The 21,378-nt window shown below is 32.7% G+C and overlaps 1 protein-coding gene across 4 annotated transcripts in view; it reads left to right on the plus strand.

Annotated features, from left to right (window-relative positions):
- SEMA3A (semaphorin 3A) overlaps nt 1-21,378 on the plus strand; it is a 505,421-nt gene that overhangs the window by 413,211 nt on the left and 70,832 nt on the right. For all 4 annotated transcript variants that reach the window (XM_058297095.2, XM_058297094.2, XM_004473377.5 and 1 more), the window contains one exon: nt 6,647-6,766. In XM_058297095.2, the coding sequence (XP_058153078.1) occupies nt 6,647-6,766 (120 nt within the window). The remainder of the gene's footprint in view (nt 1-6,646; nt 6,767-21,378) is intronic.

Genomic DNA, 21,378 nt, shown 5'->3' on the forward strand with positions numbered 1-21,378 from the left:
AAACCCTAACCATATTCACTACGTTAACTATGAAGATAGTATTCTCTAAAGTGTTTTCTTTTTCACTGTTTCACTGATTCCTGTACTATTAAGGATGAAAGTATTACAGCATGAATTTTCACCCTTATTACTTTTCAAATATAGACAATATTAGTCCACTTTATCCACTTAAGCAGTATTTTTACAAAAGTTTAAGACCTGAAGGAATGCAGCAAATTTAGCACACTTATAATTTTCCTATTCATGAAAGGCCTAGTGATTACATGTGGATAACTTTCTTATGGGTACATACTGGAATTTGAAAGTTGTCTTAAACAAAGGGGAGGAGTCATACCTTGTTCAAACTTGCAGCCTATACTTATTTAAATTGAATGCTGAAAAAAAGAATGGATCTTCCTAAGAAGCAATATATAAAATTGTGCCTTAAGCAGCTTTAATTTGTGGTATGTTTCTCAGTAGGGATTTGCTTATTTATTTTAATATGCCATTGACAAAGGATGATGACAAGGAGGTATTACATAGTTCATGTGGTATGCAACCACACAAGGTCTACAAGGAATATGAAACTCCTTATTTTTGGTTTTGTATTGGAATTCCTTTGAAAAGTGAATGAGGAAAGTTCAGCAAGTCAAGGAGAGGATGTCTGGCTACAAAGAACAGTAGACATTTCAGAAAAGCAGCCTTTAAATGGAAGTCCAGATCTAATATCCAATACAGTAAAATAATTTAGTAAAAGATTCAGAGGTATATAAAGATAGTGCTTATTGACAAGAATATTATTAAAGCCAAGATAAATTTCTGAATCAGTTTAGTAACAAGGTACAGAAAAAGAAACAAACTACACTAGACCTAGTAAAATCCCTTAAAATACCTGCAACACAATTTTAATTAAAGTGCTGCAACTCCCTTTATTGAGCCTATTTGCTTCCCTTTTAAATGCTATATATTCTTTGTCTCATACCACATTGAATTCCCCTTGTTGGATTTTTCTTGGCATTCTCTCTTGTGCTGCTTTAAAAGGAATGTTCAATAATTAATGGAGCTCTATAACATATATACAGATTTTTTTAAAGCACCTCCAAAGTTCTGTTACTCCAAAGTGTATCAGCTGTCTCTGAAACATACAAATTGTAGATTTTATATTTGAGAATGGCTTTTGAGAAAGCCTATCTTCCCTAAATATATTGGAAATATTCTTCTCATTTCAGCATATAAGATGGAAAGTTTTAAGTTATGCCAGGATTTAACCCTTCCTCAATACTAGCAAAAAAATTAAGGTTTGGCCCTAGTAATCTTTAAACTGGCCAGATAGATCTTGGCAGCAGATTTTTTTTTCATACAGCTACACTAATAGCCAACTTCAACCAGCCATAAACTTTTAAAACCAGATGATAGCTTAAAAAATTATTATAGAAAAACTGTCAAGGCTTAATGTAGTCTTTTTAAGTGGGCTTTTAAAGCTGAGCACCAAAACCAGTCATGGATCCTCACTGATCAATATATGGCCATTGAAATAAGTCCCCAATTCTATAACATGTCCCAAGTTTTCCAGATCACTTAAGTTAATTTTAAAATCTCCTTTAATAAAGATCATTTTTATCAATATGAAACTGTTCCAATATTTCTTTTTAAAACATTTTTCATTTCATCTACCTGCTAATATTTTCATGACTTTAAAATTTCTGTATTAAAGATCACAGTTGCTCTTCCTCAGAATAAATGCCAGGTGTGAACACAATACAAACTAAAACCCAGGATTTTCCTTACGAATTCAGTATTTCCTCACAATTTCATGATGTGAAAGGATTGGTCCTTGAGAGCTGTTTTATTTCCTCCTTGAAGCCTTTACCAGATACTGTCGTACAAATAACTTAGAAATAATCCATCACTAAGAGAGACTATTGAGTTCTATTTCAAAGTTCTGGGACTTTTACTTAAGGTTTATATTCTCAAGTTGGAATTTTGCCTTGCCCAGGAAAGGGTGCACTTTGGCATTAGAAAATGCTCTAATTTGTTATTAGAACAAATGAGGTACTCACTAAAATTAAATATAATTGAGGAAGTTATATAAACCTCTCTGAGATTCAACTTCCTTGTATATAAAATGACATGGCCATGCTAGTCCAACTAGTTTGTTGTGAAGATTAAAAAGACACTGTAATAGCATATTGCTATTTTGGGTGTGTGCATATTTCTGGAATATATGTAGAAGAGACAAAGAAACCCAGCTGGTAGCAGTGGTTGACTGTGGGGGCTGAAAGACAGATTTTGTACCTTAAAAACTTTATATTTTTAAATTTTGTACCATGTGCACATATTAAGTACTCAAAGGGTTAATTTAAATCGACAATATAAGTTAAAAAGACCACATATTGCATTTGGTACAGAAAGAGTGTTCAATTAATGTTAAAATGTAAAATTATTGCTCTCTTTCTTTCCCACACCCTTCCCACCTTCCTATACATGCTGCATTTGTCACATGTGCATATCAGAGAGAGAGAGAGGTCCCCTTCCCTCTTGTCCCCGCCCTCTTCTGTTTCTAATTATTCTCCTACTTTGTGAGTGGGATTTACTTAAGGTATTAACAACATGATGGCTTGCTCTTTAGGTTTGTTTGACTTCTGCTCACGTCCACATCACACCTTTCACCTGTAGTAGTAATCCAGCAATTTTTTCTCTCCCTCTGTTGCTCCCCACCACACCTTTCATAGGAATTGTAATCTAATATAGTAACTGATCTAAGCTACGTTTTTATTTTATTTTGAAATGTGAATAGACAGTTCAGAGTCTATATGAACTTTTGCTTTAATACAAGCTTCTCCATATCTCAGCCATGGTAGAAATGTAGCTCCCTGAACTGATTTTGTGCATCTCTGTAAAAAATGTGTTCCTTAGAGACAGTTAAGAAAGCTCATACTTAAGAAAGAATGACTTTCTTAACTTTCATATTTGACAATTTCTAGATGGGTGGATACCTCTGTCAGTACTAATTTATTATCTTGGGCCAATGTATTATTTTTGAGACACTGAATATCCCATACGGTATATTTTCTAGAGAAGCTTAAAGACCTTTTTTGGCAGAATATCCACAACCATGTTTTAGGATATATATATATATATATATATATATATATATAACAATTCCTTGAATATACTATTCTACCATGAATTTAATAAAATTTGACAAATGTCATGTTTTCTTTCCCTAGTGGCTTAGTATATATAGACAGCTCAAAAATTTGTATTGTACCATAATGCCATCTGAAACATTGTAGAATAAGTTTCAAGTAAAACACTACCTTGGATTTTCAAAAAGAGTTCTATCTAGGGTCAGAAAACTAGCAAATTAACTCTATGTCAAGAATCAACATAATAATTTGATAAGTTCATTAATGACCTGGAAATTTAAAAAGACATTTGGCAAGTAAGTCTTTTTGGTTAAACATATCAGTTCTCCAAATATAAGTTAAATGAGGTATAGTAAATTTCTTATAGCCAAGTATCTTTAGATATTAAAAAACTGCAATACATGGTGGAAATTCTCAATAATATTACACGGAATATACTCTGGATTGATAATAACTTTCTCCTTAATAAGAATGCAAGACTAGAATATTCTACCATCAAACTTTGAGGCCAAAACAATAAAGAGGTCATATCTTTTCTGAAGCAATCATCGCCATTCAGGAAATCTGATCTAAAGGAACAGTTATTGACATTGAACACTGATGATATGAGAATGTGTCCTTCATAGCCACCTAATCATCTGATGCCCTCCAGCTTGCAGAAATCACCCTGATTTGTGCCAAAAATAATATTCAGATGGGAGGTAATTTCCTATAGCTAGAGACAATTGGAGCCTAAACTAAAAACCTTGCTTTGGCCTATAAGTCAATCGTTTAATTCAATTCTGCCTTAAGTAATAAGTTGAGCCAATAGCTCTTCCAGTGAGCTGTTCTTTGAATAATCTTCCCATCCGTTGTCAAAAGAGAAAGTAAATCAGCCCTACTGCCTTTTGTTTGTGTGGATTTATGCCTTCCTCATATGGGAATGGATAAAAAGAATGCACATACCTTATTTAAAAAGTAAACAAATGGCTGAGAGAAACAAACATGTTTCTTTGTACAAATAGCAGTTTCTTTTATTATTTCATCCTCTTCCAGAATATAGTGTATTATTTCATCCTCCTCCTGAATATAGTGTGTGTAATAATCATGACTGTGGAACTTGCTCACCATTAAACAAGCTGAATAGCAAAAAGAATGTCAAGCTATTAATTAAGGACATTCTTTACTTTTCCATTTCTGATTATACCTCCTGGATGATAGTCTGTCTGCCTACACTCTGATAATGAAACTGTTCAGTTTTTCATCTTTTGATTGTTCTATTTTCATTTTTCCTCATTTTCATTACCTAACATGTGGTTCATAGTCAATAAGTTTCAACAAATACATTAATAATACTTTTGCTTTTTCAAGGAAAAGAGGACACAAGGCATCCTTTGACAGGTATTCCAACATGAAAATGTTTGAAATTGTCATGAAAATTTTATGTTGCTTTCCTCATTTTTAACTAATAGTCACTTATTCACGTAGACTAAGAAAAATCTTCCACTTGAGGTTTACAAATCCATCACTTGTATTTGTCAGTTATTTGTAAAACAATGAAATATCAACCTTAACAAAAATGTTACAGTGATTTAATATAGGTTAATATTAAGGAGACAATATGCATTTAAATGTTTCAAGGTGCCTTTGATATTTACAGATAGACTTTCATCGTGTTTTTAGAACAGAGTCCTTTCTTTGTCTTGTGGTCAGGTAAAATATTTCTACAACATATTCTGGTTAGAACAAGTCAGATTTGAACTTGATATTTAATTAAATGAAGAGAGTACAAGGAGTTTTTATATCCAAAGACACCATACTGATAATTAGGATGACATATCAAAATTCTTTATTTAGCTATACATTTCCACTATATAAATTGTCAGGCCATCTTTTTTATTACTCTTTATTGACAATAATAAAGAATAAATTATCAGTGTTTTATAACTCAGTTTTTCAGATTAGGTATCTCCCTATTCATGCTTAGAAGAGTAACTTGGAGTTGCTCAGTGATTGTCTCTGTATGGCTCTTCTCTCTTCCACAGGTTCTCCAATGCCAAGCTGATTCAAACACATGAAAGAATTATAGGTTCTAACAAAGGAATTTGAGGTGGGGGGTAGGTGGAGAAGTGGACCACTGGGAATGTCACTTGCCTTATTTGCAAGTGGGTATTGAGGATGTGAACAAAGGATACCATATAATCAGAATAATCAGATTTTCTAATAGGCACTTAGAACTGAAGAGTCACAGAAACTTTTCCATTTATCTAATAAATATGAAAGTCTCTTGAAAATGTTAATAAGTATACAAATTAAGTTATAATTTTTCTGTACCTTCTTTATTCTCTGAATATTTTTCATATTAAGGAAGGCAAAAATGACATGTCCAAATGAGCAACAAGATTTTAAGTTGCACTGTAAAATGGGGACTGTTTGGAGAAATATTTATAATTTTATTTTGTTTTGCATATAATCCACTATAAATGGGGAGGCAACTATGCATTTTCTGGACAAAATAATGCAAGACAGTTTTAGTTTAAAGGAAAGAAAGTGTAATTTTTACAAACTTCATTTATTGAAGGGTGGTATGTCTTAATATAAGAGGTTTGGGATTAAACAGGCCTGGATTTGAAACTTCACCTTGACTCACATAGTCATTAGCTGAATAACCTTGGGTTTCCTGAACTGTAAAGTCAGGATAACATTTTGACGTCATGGAGTACTTGGCAGAGCTAAATGAACTAATCTGAAAGTGTCAAACCCAACATTTGATTGTACAAGGGGTAATCAGTAAATATTAACTTTTCTTTTGACTCCCTTTTCACATTCTTCCCTAGAATTAATTCAACTTAAGTAAAAACCTGTTAAGGAAAAATGGGTTTTTAAACTGCATTGATTATGACCTTAATTTACCAAAATTGCCTCTGCTTCAAATACATTTCTGTTCTATCCAAGTCTGTGTGCTGCACTTGTTTATAGAGGGCTGTATGGTATCTTATACTGAGTTAAGAACACTACTCCCACTTATTAAAATAAGAGAATATTTTAGCAAGGAAAATATCAGGCCTTTCTTAGTTATAAAAAAAATCTCACTAATAAAGTAATATATTAGAAATTTAATTTCTATTAAAAACTATAAGCAGGATTTTGCAATGATACTTTGGTTTACTAAATAAGGATATTAGGACCATCATAGCTTTAAATAAAAGCAAAAATGCAATAAATATGGTTTCTATGTTCTAAGTTTGTCAGTCTGGTCATAGTGGAAATAAATAAGACTTCCTGCTTTATCAATGTTCACCAAATCAGATTTTATTCAGTTTTTTCTAAGTGAGCATTAAATTAGTAGTCAGATACTTAATCAGTATGTGATCATTTGATAAAATATTTACTTCAGTTAAGATATAGGAAGAAAACTAACATGGAGAGCATTTCTATTTTCTTTATAGCATTGCCACAAAATGAAACTTTGTGCCTGTTTTGTTTGATTTAATTGAATTAAAGAATGCGTATGTGGTTTTTATTTTGCTGCAACACAGATGGAGAATTATACTCTGGAACAGCAGCTGATTTTATGGGACGAGACTTTGCTATCTTCCGAACGCTTGGACACCACCACCCAATCAGGACGGAGCAGCACGATTCCAGGTGGCTCAATGGTAGGTGGCGCATGCAATAATGTATGCAAGTGACATGTGGAAATGTATTAAGTCATTGAGAACATTCCTTTTGCTATACAAACAATACAACTTGAGATTTAGTAAGCTGTTAAGCTAATGGTGGTGACTTCATGACGGTGGGTGTGAGAAAGTTGGGCACACAGAATGAGAGAGATTAAAAATTCAGGAAAATATTTGCTTTGTGCCAAATCTAAAGTTTCTCAGTAGTTAACTATGAAAAGCAATAGATCTGGGCTGGAGCCACGGAAGGGAGGCAATGGAAACAGATAAGATGACTTGCCAATTCTGTCTTCCAAGGACACCACAACAAATCTCACAGTGCAGTTTTGTGGGGTTTTTTCCTTCCATTTCTCTCATTACTGACTTGGAAGCATCATAGAAGTTTGGGAACATTTTTTAAAATTGAAGTTCTAATAACATCACATTGATAGTGTTTTTCAAATTTTCAAAGGGTTTTTACATCATTATTTCACTTTGTTTCTCCTTTGTTCTTTCTAAAATATCCTCTTCCATTTTTATAGGTGAGAAAATTAAGGTCAATGTATTTTCTAAGATTATATCTAACCTAACAGAAAAAGATTTGGAATAAGAATCCAGTTTCCTGACCTTCAGGCACTGGCTTTTCTACTTGATTGGGAAGCCGTGTTTAAGTATGCAAATACTGTTAGCATAGCATAAACTATACAAATACTGTATATTCTAAAATAAATACTCTTTTTTCATTCAGACTTTTCACCAAGTAATCCTTGTATCTCTTTCTTTCCAGAGTTTTAGTTTTTGAATACTCACACATTCATCAAAGATTTTTATAAAGTTCCCTACATCATCATTTTTTAATTATTCCCATTTATCTCTGCCTTCAACCTTATAAAATGAGGCTGCTGAGTCCCTAATCAACCATTCCATGAACTTTTTCCCATTTCCACATGCCTCATTAATAAGAATAGAGCTCAAAGTTAAATATGTTCTCAGTAAGATGCTTGATTATCGCACTCTTTGAACTTCTGCCACACTGACTTTGCCTGTCTTTACTTTTATGGACTCCAAATTTCACTTTATCACTTCTGTTCTTAAATGATTTGGTAGAGAAAAATCACAGTTCTGCCTCTGAACCTTACTGAAACTTCAGCAGACCATGAGCTTTGTGTGACAAATACTGTTCTTATCTAAGCCTATATTCCAAAGTGAATATTGAAAACATAAAGTGAATTGCCAGTTAACTCAGCATCTCTTCCTCCAGCTGCAACATTTATGATTGCCCTATTATTTTTCATGTGTTGGTGAAAAAGATGGACCTCTTACTTTCCAAGTTTGGCCTTTCTGCCTTTGCTCTCAATTGCATTGATGTTCTTCCAGAAATTTACCCAATTTGCATTATTTTTACTGTCTTTATTTCCTCTTCCACACTAATTTCTTTCCCTAGATCTAAAACTTATTCATCTATCCTTTCAAAAACCGTCTCTTCTTCCTTTTTTTTTTTTGGGTCATGAAGTTCCCATATGTCTAATTCCATAGTATGTTTCATACTTGTTTACTTTTTCATCACACTTACCATCTTTCAATATTACATTTACTCAATAGCTTATTCTCATGAAACTGCTCTTCCAAAGCTCACTAAAACCTTTCTCTGGCATTATATCAATGTCCCTTTTAGACAGTCTCTCCTGAAATTATCTGTCACTGATAACCAACCCTTTCTCTTCAGTAGAGTCATTTCTCTTCACCTCCCTTATTTCTTTTCTCCCAAGTTTCCTCTAAGTTTGACATCACCTTTTTGCTGGTGTCCTATTAAATGCAGATGATTCCTAAGATCCTTCATGATTGAGTACCAATATTGTGGTATTAAGAGTTTGGACAAAGATCAAATACACTGATGGAAGGGAAAGGGAGGTAGAATTATACCTGGGTGACCATCTGGGAAATTGGAGAACTCACCAGAGAAAATAGAAGATGCTGTGATGAAGAGAAGGCTATGTCTAAATCAATAAAATAGAGCCAAACCCCAAAAGCTCAGAGGACAAATGGATAAGAGGTTAGACCTGGGAATAGGTGTGCCTATATAACAAACTCTATGTACAAAAGCAAGTGGAGGACCATATTTGGCCCATAGGCTGTAGTTTGCCGATCATGATTTTAAGGGAGCCATGAGCTAGTCCCAGCTTCCTAGCCTGCCTCACCTCCAGGCCATGCTTCTACCAACTCTGTTCAATAGCCATATGAGAATGCTCACTAGTCCCTGAAAATGCCACAATCTTTACCATCATGCAGGTCCAGGAAGATCTTTCCTCTTTTTTATCTATAGCAAACATATTAATTCTTACAGGCTTAACTTAAATATAAGCTTTTCTGTGAAGGAAAAATGCATTGAAACAACTATGTTTCTCTGTTTCTTTTTATTTGCAATTTGATGTTACTGTTTGTTTTATATTCTGTTATGTTCAGTTTTAGGTATATTTGTTACCCTGTATTCTTATGTATTCCAATAAACCTCCAAGCACAATAAACTGAACACAGTTTATTTTCAAATATCTCTAAAGTTATTTCAGTATTGTTTCATTTTCACTAAAAAAAGTTGAAATTTAAAAAGTAAAAATATTTAAGTTTAAAAAATTTTCTTTCATATTCAAGGAAACAAAAATTTGTAAAAGAAAACCTTTTAACGATGATATCTTTTCTATTCTCATACTAGAATATTTACGTGGGAGGGAAAATATTTTTTATTCAGAAAAAAGGGGCTTTGAAATGCTAAGAACTCTAAAGGTCGTACACGTTTTCACTGTCCCTGACAAATAAAATCTCATTGTAAGATGGAATAACGTATAGTATCCATTTCACTTTTATAGCTTTGGAGAAAAAAAGTCATCAAGTTAAAGCTGTTTTTGTGCTGCATACTCACATGTTGACAGCTGAGTCTGAAGAATTTACACTGTGGGAAAACATAGTTATTGTCCACAGCTCTGTACTTCATCTCTGAAAATGTGTAGCTCATTGGAGAATTCAGTTATCAGTCTCTCAGCACTAAACGTGAGAACTGATTTTTCCAAATTAGCACAAAGGTTGTCTCTGACAGGGTGCAGAAACCAGAACTGCTGCAAGATGGAGGATGCAGACAAGTCTGAGATAGAACCAGGGGACCAGGAATCAAAAGTCCCATGAAATTAAATACTATTCCAGAATAAAATTGGAAACATAATGTTTACACACTCATGCATAAAATAAATGAGTTTTGAGGCATCAGCATACACTACACAATCATTCATGCTGCCAGAATTAATAAATTATCTAGCAAGGTATTTTCTGAAGGATTTTCAGTGTTATTAAAATAAATATTGGCACAGGACTTTCTTTGCTTTTCTCAAATCAATTGAACTCACTTGGAAAAATCAGATGGTCTATTTAGGATGACTTTTAATAAAGAGAAATGAAAAAGAAAACAGATGTCTAGAATTGAATCTTGAGATTTCTTGAATTTTAAAATTGGGATTTTTACTATTTTTGTCATTATTGGCTAAAATTTGCTTTTTTGTAATAGTGTCAATAAATATTTAAATTTAGTTTCATTTTAAAAGGCTAGATTAGGATGAATAATATTATTTGATGAAGAAATTTGAGAGATGGATTCTATTATTTTGAACATAATTGTTTCTTTTATCCTTACCACCTATCCAAGCCTTTCATTTAAGTTTGATAGAGGCTAGAAAACTTTTGATTTCAGAAAATTTACTGTCATGAGTTTGACATGGATGTACCCAAATTCAACACTGTGTGTCTGTTCATATGCCCTCCATAAATTCTCTCAATATTTTATTGTTTTTAAACTCCAATTCCAATTTTGACTACTAATCATGGACATTAAGGAAATCATTGTCTGTTTATTCATAGTAAATAAATGAAATAATATGAAAGGAAGGCAATGATGGCATTTAAACTATAGTTATAGTAATGATTTCCTAACTTTTAGTATGTACATACTCTACTACCTAGTAATTGTATGTATTAGCCATTCATTAGGTCAGTTGGATGGCTAGCCCACATTTATTTTTCTACTTGATGGAGACAATTACTGATTGATGGAGACAATATTGTTTATTTCTTGGACTAATATTCAATTGCTATATGATTTGGAGGCATGAAAAACTTTGATTTCACTTTGACTTTGGCTCTTATATGTAATGGGAGGGTAAGACTATCTCCCTTACAAAGTTGTTGTGAAAAGAATGAAAACACAGTAACATATAAAAAGCACCAAGCAAGTGCTTATCACATAGTAAGCACTTAATAAATGTCAATTATCACTGTATCCTCTATCCCCCTTCCATTGGGTGGAGCATGCTTAGCAAGCTTTGTCAGACTCATTCTGTGAGTAATTATATTTGAGTCAGGGTGAAAGGGCAGCCAGAGTCTAGCTTAATATTTCAAACCACATGGATCCTTGAGAGAGCCAAGGCCTGGTGCACACAAACAGACCTAATTACAGTGCCCGGAGTGTGAGGCTTTCCCACTCCTTTCAGGAAGACCTGTTTTCTTTTAGTGGAATTTCCTAAAAGGATCGTGCCTGTGGATAAACCAACCCACTTACTTTTTTCTGTAATTGAAGTGGTATGCGAGTCATCATTCCACTTCCTCTCCCTTGTAACACTCACACCAGGATGGCCTGTCATTATTGGAATCAGTATTGTTTGCTCCGTGGTCACGCACTAGGGATATGTCTTGTTCTCCTAAGATGCAAATCATTCTCCCAAGTGCAATTTTAGAAAAATAGAACCAGGAAGTATGTCTACAAATAAATCATGAGAGCACAAATTAAAAATACTCAGGACTAATACTACAGATATCCAATCTCAAATCACTTAGTACAACTCTTTTGATATACTATTTCAATTCTGCCATCTTTGGAGGCATAAACCATGTCTGAGTATTCAATGGGATATTTTTTAATAAGTAAAGTGAATTACTTAGTTTTATATAACATCAGACTTCTTAATAATGCCTTTTTGGATCATTTCCCTGGCTTAAATAAGTGATATTTTGCTGACCTTTAAGAAAAAACCCTCTGTAAGCCTTATTTTATGGTGTTTGAGCACTTGAGTATTATAGAAGCTGAGTGATCATTCGGTTAAAACAGCAGCAGCAGCAGCAACAGTAACAGAAGTCCCCTTTAGTTTTCCTGGTCTGTAGAAGAAGGAATAAGGAGGTAGTCTCTTTTAATGTCTATCCCATTCTCTATAAGTTACACACTGTATTCATTAGATAGTAATTCCGGGGCATCAAGGTATAGAGTCACAAAAATAAAACTGACATTATTTGTGGTTCTTTTTCATGAAATTACCCTGAAGCATAAATGTGTTATAGTTTAAAATAAGTACTCATATCTATATCTCAATACACCATAGAAATGATCTGTCTTGTTTTCTCTTGAATCTATTATCTCAAAAATTTTCATCTTAATAAGGAATGTATGACCTCTGCTAATATCTTTTTAAAAAAATGAAATACGCCATTACATTATTCTACTTTCTAAATAAATATAATAAAATCCCTAAATATGCCTTTTTTTCATAAATAAATGGATGTTTGAAAATATACCTTTACTCGACCTCCTATCCAGGACTCTTTTCTATGCTCATTTTTATCTAAGGAATATAATCACTTTTAACCTAATTTGTTTGCAATTATATTGCACCAATGACTAAAAATGAATAAAAGTTTGAAATAAACTCATCCATGGTGGTATGCTTAAAGGCTGATTTTATTGTTTTCAGGTCTCTAAGAAAATCTATCTGAATATAAAATTGCTAGTATATGATATATATATATTTTTTTAAATGATAGGCTACAAAGTACAATTCTCAAATATGCCATATTTCTCACAAATTTTGAGTCTCCTATTTAGGAATTATTAGTCGATGGTAAGAGTACAAAATGTTAATTATGAATATTATTACATTTATTATACTTAAAATAATTTCACTATTTAAGCTAAATTTGACAAACACTTACAAAAACAAAACAATATCTTGGACAATTCTTTAAATTATACCACCTTCTCTTTTTCTCTTGGTTCTTAAGATTTTCTCTCTCTTGTCTCACCATCAGTTTAATGAATACAGAGCCTGTCTATACCAATTTCCTCTTCCAGTGTCACTACATCCAGAGCTCGGTGGGCCTCAATAGGGATTTACTACTGACTGGGTAATCTGGGTTCATGTGTGCAGTGACATCAAGCAAGAGATTTACCCAGAGAAGTGGATGCCATGACAATGCGTGTAACCATGGTGTGACCGGCCTCCCTGACATGGCTCTCAAAAGCTTTCCCTCTGTGAAAACAGAAGCCTGTTTGCAAATTAATTAGTTTCTGGCGGCAGCTTGATTGTTGACCCAGAGTTTGTAGAGTGGAAAAACAATCAGATTAGTGTGCTCAGGGTAAAAGACCAGTGCGCACTTGTGTGTGGCTTGCTCAACCATTGAAGCTATGAATGGACTGAAACAAATTCTTTTCTGAGAAGCCTAGGCAGAGGTTAAGTGTGATGAGCCTAGAGCCCTCCAACAGCAGGGGCTGGGGAATTAAAGGATTTTAGCCAGATAAAGCTGAATGACGATGGGAAGCAATGCCACTGAATTTTAATGGCATGAATAGTTTTGACAAAAAAAAAAGCCACTTGTTACGTTCTAATCACTCTGAGAGGAAGAAATAGGTTTACAATATTATTAAATGTGCACTTTACACAAATACTTTCAAGGTGGAAGATTTTAATTACCATGTCTCAAAAGGTAATATGATAATATCTATGGGAAGTTATAAAGTAACCTATTATATTGATAAAATATGTGTGTTAGCGTATTAACCTCAATCGATTTTTGAGGTGTAATGTTCATTTCAAATGCCTTGTAAAATTAATCCAGTTTCAAAGGAGAATCATTGATTTGTGAGAATCTACTATTTTTACAAATGTCAAATTTGGTAATAATGACCAGAAATGATGTCTGCAAACTTAGGATAAAGAATGCTGGATGCTATTTTGAATGATTAAAATTTGTTTTAATCACAAAGTTATGATTTTGGTTTAATTCTGTAGGAATTCATAATTCAATAAACCATGTATCCTTTTTAGGCACAATTGGCATGTGCCTCCCTGAAATACATCTCTAATGACAATCATAGCACCTTGCCATTCAAAAATCATTTATGTCTCTAAATCCACAATTGAATTGAAACCAAATTTTGCTGTCAAGTCCTTAATGATATTATCCTAAATGATCTCTCTAGTATTAATCCCTACTATATTCATATCAAATTGAGTTGTTGATCCTCAAACTTACTACCTGTTTCATTAAATGTTACCCTTCTCCAAATGGATTTTGAATTTCCCCTCCTTTGAATCCGAAGGGTGTATTGTAACTGCACATAGATGAGTGTTTGTATTTATCACAGGGCTTATGACCCTGCCTTATAATATAAGAAGTACCAAATAAGAAATGTGGATGAATTGGTTTGTCAGCCTCTGGAATCAAATACCTGCATTTATATCCCACATCTTCCAATGAAAGTTTGAGGTAATTTACTTTACTTCTCTTCAATATCCTTTTAGTTGTGAAACAGGGTTAATGCCAAAATCTCATACTTTTCTTCTAAGGATGCACCTGACAGTCCACGGAGGACAGGTAGAAAAGTGCCTGACAATTTGGTAAATGCCCCAGGCAACTGTGGTTTGCTGCTACTTTGTTTTGTAGATCCTTTCCACATACAGGACCCAAAGCACATTTAGAAAATGAATGCAATGAATTAGTCTGAAGGTTATGCTTACTTCTTTTAATCTTTTCTCAAAATGATTTTGTTTTATTTAATGGATAAATACTGACATTAAGTGGGTACTTTTATCAAGGATGAATGAAATATTTTGATTTAGTAATAAAATAGAAAACACTTTTTAAAAAATCAAATCGAGCTTAACAAAATTAGATAAAACAGTGAAACCATGAATGATAATCAAGGATAAATTTCCATAAATGTGGAATTTTTTTTATTAAATTGACTTTAGTAAGTACTATGCTTACCATCTAAATAAAGAAACCATTATGTTGATTCTCTTTAAAAATTTTTCCAAGACATTGACTGCATTTATGACTCTAGGAAAATCACTTAACCTGCTATTCCACAGCTTAACTTTTAAGAATGTTTCATTCTGGTATGTTATCCATAGCCATTAGGATTGTAGCTAAGAGCATGGAGTCTGTGAAGCATGACTGCTCGATTTGGGTGCTAGCCGAGAAACTGCAGACAGCTAAAGTAAGCTCTCTGTGCTCAATTTCCCTTCTTTAAGCTAGATATAATAATGGTTCCTCCTGTGTTTGGTTGTTTTGTGGATCATGAGTTAATTCATGTAAAGCACTTGGAACAATGACTAATATTGAAAAATAAAAGCCTCAGTTAATGTTAACTGGTTTCATAATATCATGTAAGAATTTCAAAGAATGGGACAATATAAATACCTAAGACATCACGTCACTGAAAATGTACTGAAATGTACAATCTTACTTAACTGAGTACCCACACATTTCTAGGAAAGCAATGAAAGTAGCTTAAGGAAAACAAACCAGATGAAGTGATAGTGATCTGTGCCATTTCCTAAAACTGAGGTTTTATATACAGGACTTTATTTATTACTAAGTTACGTGCATAAGAAAAAAGGTATTAAATATTATAAACTTCTTATGTAAAACAATGACAAGTTAAAAAACCTTATCTAGTAATAGGTTCTATAAACTCTTTCCCCAGTAATAACTAGTAAGGATTATTAAGAGTGCTTAGATGCCCTAAAATAATGTTTTCAAAGTCGAAATGTTTGCGTCACTATTTGGTTTAAGAAAGTAGACAAGAGAAAGTTAAAGCCCTTCCCCCAACACATACCCTGATTTCAGTAATGCATCAATTTTTTTTATGGCACATTTGGATCATCACGTAAATTTTTCACATTATCCTGTATGCCCATATAATTATGGTGCTATTATTTCAAAAATAGACACACATTTGAAAACTAATTACAATTTCTTGTTAGTATTAGTTTTATAAGTTAATACAGTTGTCATTTTTTTATTCATTAGAAGTGTTTTTTATTCTTTTGCTTATTTGCTAAATTATAACTATTTTTGGATTTAATGTGGGCTGATAGCATAAGGAAACCATCAAGAATGTGCTTCTCCAATATGTTTATAAATTTGTCTAAATTCATATAAAGCCAAATAATCTCTTTTGCTCATTTAATTACTAATGTAAAAAGTTGCCAGGGCTTCATTACAAAGAGAGCTATCCCATTTATAAAATCCTAACATAAAGTGTAAGGGAATATATGTAAATTTAGTGTTCCCTTTGGGATCCTCACTGCCTTTTCAATTTAGCATACAGTAGGACTTAAATTACAGCTAATGCGAGTTGTATTTGGGTTTAAACAATGTGTCAGGACCAGTTTATAGTTTAGTGAACTTTAACCTTCCTGATCCTGAAAGGTAAGTAATGCCAAGACTGATATGAAACTTATGACTCTACTTAATTGTTTAACACCCATGAGAGTCACTGTTTATCAAACTTGTTTTCTAAATACCTTTATGAATAAGTGAAAAAAATGTACCTATGTTCTTGGAGAAGGAAAAAACAATTTTGTAAGTCAAAACAAAGAGAAATGAATTCTGAAGATAGGAAATGAAACACATGGGTTATCACAAAACCTTACTCGTTTGGATGAATTACAGGGAAATCTAGTCATATTGACAATTCAAATTACAGAATGTTTTACAGGGCTCGGATGAATCAACAAGGTGTGGAGTATCTTTGCTCAATGACTTTCATGTGTTTGCAATAGTCATATTAAACTTTTTCTTTAAAGAGAAATTATTAAAGTGGGTGGGAGGAAAGTCCTACCCTTCATAAGAAGGCAGATGATTGATTTTCCCACTGCATTATTATTGTTGGTTTCCTTTTTAAAAAAATGAGAAAAATCACATTCTTAAAGATGATACAAAGATAAATACAACCAACTCAGATCAAATGGTCAATGCCCAAATTAATAAAATTATAATGTGATTGCTTTAGAAGGACCTTGAAATAATTGTGTTAATAATAATAAAATATTAAAATATAAACTAACTGTACTGGTTTTCTTCCCCTTTCTCTTCATGTCTAACTAAATCCTGGATGGGAGGAACCTGCAAAAACCAAGTGGAAAGATTGGCTGGAGCTAGGAATTTGGCAGCAGGCAGTAGAAAAACAAAGCGGTACCATAAGCAGGTCCTTTAATGCTGTGCGGTACAGAGGTAAACTGATAGTGATACAGCAAAGGCAATACCCAAGAAAAAAGTAGTCCCACTATGGAGATATGAAAATCTTTTTCAAATTTATTATTGCTTTGGTTAATTTTGTCATTTTAATTTGTAAAAGTGTGCCGCAACTCCATTTACCAGTACTGCTTGTAAGCCGCTCATGAATTCCCAAACTGTTTGACCATGGGAGAATCAGTTTATTAGTAAGGGCTGTTCTTCCTATATTAGTAAAGAATATTCAGATAATAATAGCAATTAGGGTATAACACTTTAATCTGACTAAGAAAGCTGATTAATTGATTACTACGATTGATTCCTTGTAACTATTAAATATGCTCTAGGATAGGGAAACATGGATGATCACGAAGAGGGAAAAATATCACTTAAAATATATAAATCTATTGTCTGTTTGGAAAGTGTCAACAAAGAAAAGAAAGGAGCAATTCCTAATGGTTAACAATTTTGTAATCTCCACTCAAATATAATTAAACACCTTCCAATACTTTAATAAAATTATAACATCACAACTTGAAAATGAAAGTCCACAGACTACATAATAAAATCTCCTATATAAAAGCTTTAGTAAGCTTAGTCCTGACATTCGCAATATAAATTAGTTGTGCTGTGTATTAAATATACTTTTTACAAAATGTGCCTGCATTTAAAAATGTTGGAACATATATTCCTGAGAGAACTCAGATTGCTGTTTTATATGTGACCATATGGTTGTCAGTAAAGTAGTTAAGATACTATGTAATATAATATGATAGAGGTTACATAGCTGCATTATTAATGGGAAGTTAAGAATAGATCATTTTTTAGGCAGAAATTAAAATATCCATTTTAACTTACTGATACTCACTGCCTTTCTTTTTACATTTGTAAAGACTGTTTTCAGTTTGCCCAGTTTAGTGTATTCTCATCTCTTTCAAATATGTGTTCTTTTTATCTGTACATAAGTTAGGTTTACACAGAGTTTAATTCTCTCCTTCTGTCTCTGCTGCTTTTTCCTAAGTCCCCCTAGAATCACTGATAATAGCAGAGTGAATGAGGTACATTTGTTAGCTACCAACACATTAATGACTTTCATTTTCACCATGTGTGAAGCACCCACTAGGTGCCAAGAACTGTAATAGGAAATAGAACTGAGAGAGATCTCTGCCCTCCAGGCTAATAGAGAGAGAGCTTTTATCAAAAGAAAAACCTTAGAATTCTTAGCACATCTATGGGATCATATGGATCATATGAATATATTTATGTTTCCATGGTGTATTCATATTTTGAAATCATTGTTAATCCAAAAGTTAAGGGCAATAGACAATTTTTACTTCCCTTTCATTGAAAAACATTTTTGATCCAATTAATTAGGTTTTCAACCCTATATGAGAACCACAGCCTGAGGCTCTCAATGTAACAGGATAGAAGGACCTGACAATTTATAAAGGAGGGTATTGTTTGCCCTCATGTAGGCAATCTCCACTTAGAAAATACTTAAAAGGGAGTTCAAGAGAACAAAAAATTTGAAATCATTGGGTATCATAGAAACTCTACATTACTGGTAGAAAATATGACTATAGATTATTAAATATTTTTCAATGACATACATTCCTATAATAACTGCAAAGAAATTTTCTAAAAAGGATCTCAAAAATAATTAGATGAAATAGAGATTGTTAGTTAAAGAGGATTAGTTGGGGAGTGGGGAGAAACCAGGATCTAATATTCTTTATATTTAGGAGTTTAAGTAGAAATTTGATAATTGATGTCCCACACTGTAAGAGTAAATAAATTATCTTCAATTATCCTGTGAGCATAAAATAATGAATAATTTTCCAATAACCATGGCTCTTGATACTTTTCTAAGAGGAAGAGCGTTTCATTTTGCTTTCCAATTTCTATTTCTAGTGTATTTGTTTAAAGCAAAGTTTAAATAGGTGCATCAAAAATACATGTTCTGAATAGTTTTAAGTATTTTTATCATCTAATTTAACACACTATCTACTATAGAAATTTTACATATCAATAGTTATACTGCCAACCCTTTCTATTAACAAACAAAAAAAGTATTGTCTTTTTCCCATTTCTTTGGGTTTTAGTATATAAATCTAAAAGTGGCTATTGTTTGCATTTATTTTTACCTACCTTCCTTTTTATATATAATTTGTAAGGGTTTTGCTTGGCCCCATTAACAAATTGAGGATGCTGTTAAGAGATGGGGAATACATATTCCTTGGTGTTTTAACTAACTTTCATGAATATAAATATAACACATTTCTTGTTATATAGTATAAGACATTTCTTCCAATTAACATATGATTATATAAAACTCAGTAGAGTATTATCCAGAAATAATGGTCCATGGTATTTTTAATGCTCCTTTTAAGAAATAATGCCAAAATAGGTCAACTAGGAAATAAACCTAACTCATATTTAGTTAACCTAAATTAAAGACATTGTAAACCATTTCTTTGTGCTACTAAAATAAAACGAGAAATTTGTATTCATTCAGAATGAAACGGGGAGTATCAAATTGGCTTTAGAAAACATTTTTATTACTCTTGATTAGGTATTTATGAAAACAACTCTGTAGTAACACTTAAAATACACGATCATTCTTAAAGCATGAACGTTAAAAGTCACACACACACACAAAGGAATAGGGTTAATTAATGTATGTCTGTACTACATGGTCAAAGAACTCAAGACACCAAACATAGATTATAGGTAATAGATGTTAAATTGCATCCACAAAATTGTAGATGCTGCTATTGTCAGTATTATAGTGAAATATTTGAAAATAATTTGATAATTAAGAGCAATGATTTTTTAAAAATAGTATCCTCACATGGAGAAATAATTGGAGTAATCATGGACAACAGAAATCCTGTATTTGTACAGAGCTTTACAGTCTTCAGAATGCTTCCTCCAACATTACTTTTTCTCCCCCAAACCCCATGAAATAGAAACCTGCAACTAATAAAATTTAAGTAACATGTCAGAAATTATTAGCAACCTGCTATTTAGTAAAAACAGAGACTAAAATCCACATCTTCTGAAGCCTCAGTTCTCTTTTGATGTGTTCGTTTTAGTGTTTAACATTTTAAAACTTTGCATTCTATTTCTTAAATCTAGGAAATGTTTATCAAGTTAGATACTGACAGATGGAACATTTACATGCACACAGTTTAAAAAACAAAGGTTTACTAAAGTGAAAGGATTCCATTATACGATTGATCACAGAATGAAGAATTGTGCCATATCTGCCTATCTCATATCACTGAAAACAGCAGGTCAAACCTCTTCCTCCTACGACTGTAGCCTTTGGACAAGCAGCGCTTATATCACCTGATTAGAGATGCAGGATCTCAGGCCCCTCTGCAGACCTACTGAATTAGAATCTCTTCTGTATTAAGATCCTACATTAAATTGGAGAAGAAGTAGACAAAACCACCAAAATATATTACCTCTTTGATTATCAAAGAACAGAAAACACAATGACTTTTGTTTTATTATGTCTCACTTGTCTGTCTTGTATCTCAAATTAACATTAGCAAGCAAGAATGTGTGTGCGCGTGTGTATGTGACTGTGTAATCATTATTTAGACTCAATTTACCATTCATGATGCAGCTTAATCCAAAGTATCGGCAATTTCTCTGACATTGGCTTTCTTAAATATAGTGACTTTACTTTCATTTAAATTGGGCAGATATAAACACTGGCTAAGTGTATCCTGTGAGCAGATAAGTTGGGTTTTCAAACAGCAATCACTGATAGATCTTCCAAGGAAGGCCTGGGACAATAAGGCCCACCCTACAGCTTGAACCATTCTGCCAGCACCTTTATGATAATTTATAAATCTTCCACAACTTCATGTCCAGTTAGAATTAAAATTAAAGAAATGCAGTAGAGGTGGACTTCTTGGATTCCTGAGATGCTTCAAGATGGTTTGAAAAACAAAACAAAACTCTTTTTAGACAATGTTAATTTGAATTCGAATTTGAATTTATTTTGTTTCATGTGTGCTCTGGATTTTACTGGAACTAGATTAAGACCAACTATTTTAAGTATAAATTGGTTGGTAAAACAGTAAAGTAGCATATGAAATAATAAGTGATAAAATATTTACTTCAAATATATTTCTATCAAAAAATCTTAGTAAAGTAAAACTAGTAGAGTTTTAGTGCAAAATAATAAAATAAAACTCAAATATACAACCATAAATTACGCATTTTATGACAACCTTGAATTTTATATTATAAGCTTAAATTTTAAATTA

Source organism: Dasypus novemcinctus, chromosome 5 (assembly GCF_030445035.2).
Source record: "Dasypus novemcinctus isolate mDasNov1 chromosome 5, mDasNov1.1.hap2, whole genome shotgun sequence".
NCBI lineage: Eukaryota > Metazoa > Chordata > Mammalia > Cingulata > Dasypodidae > Dasypus > Dasypus novemcinctus.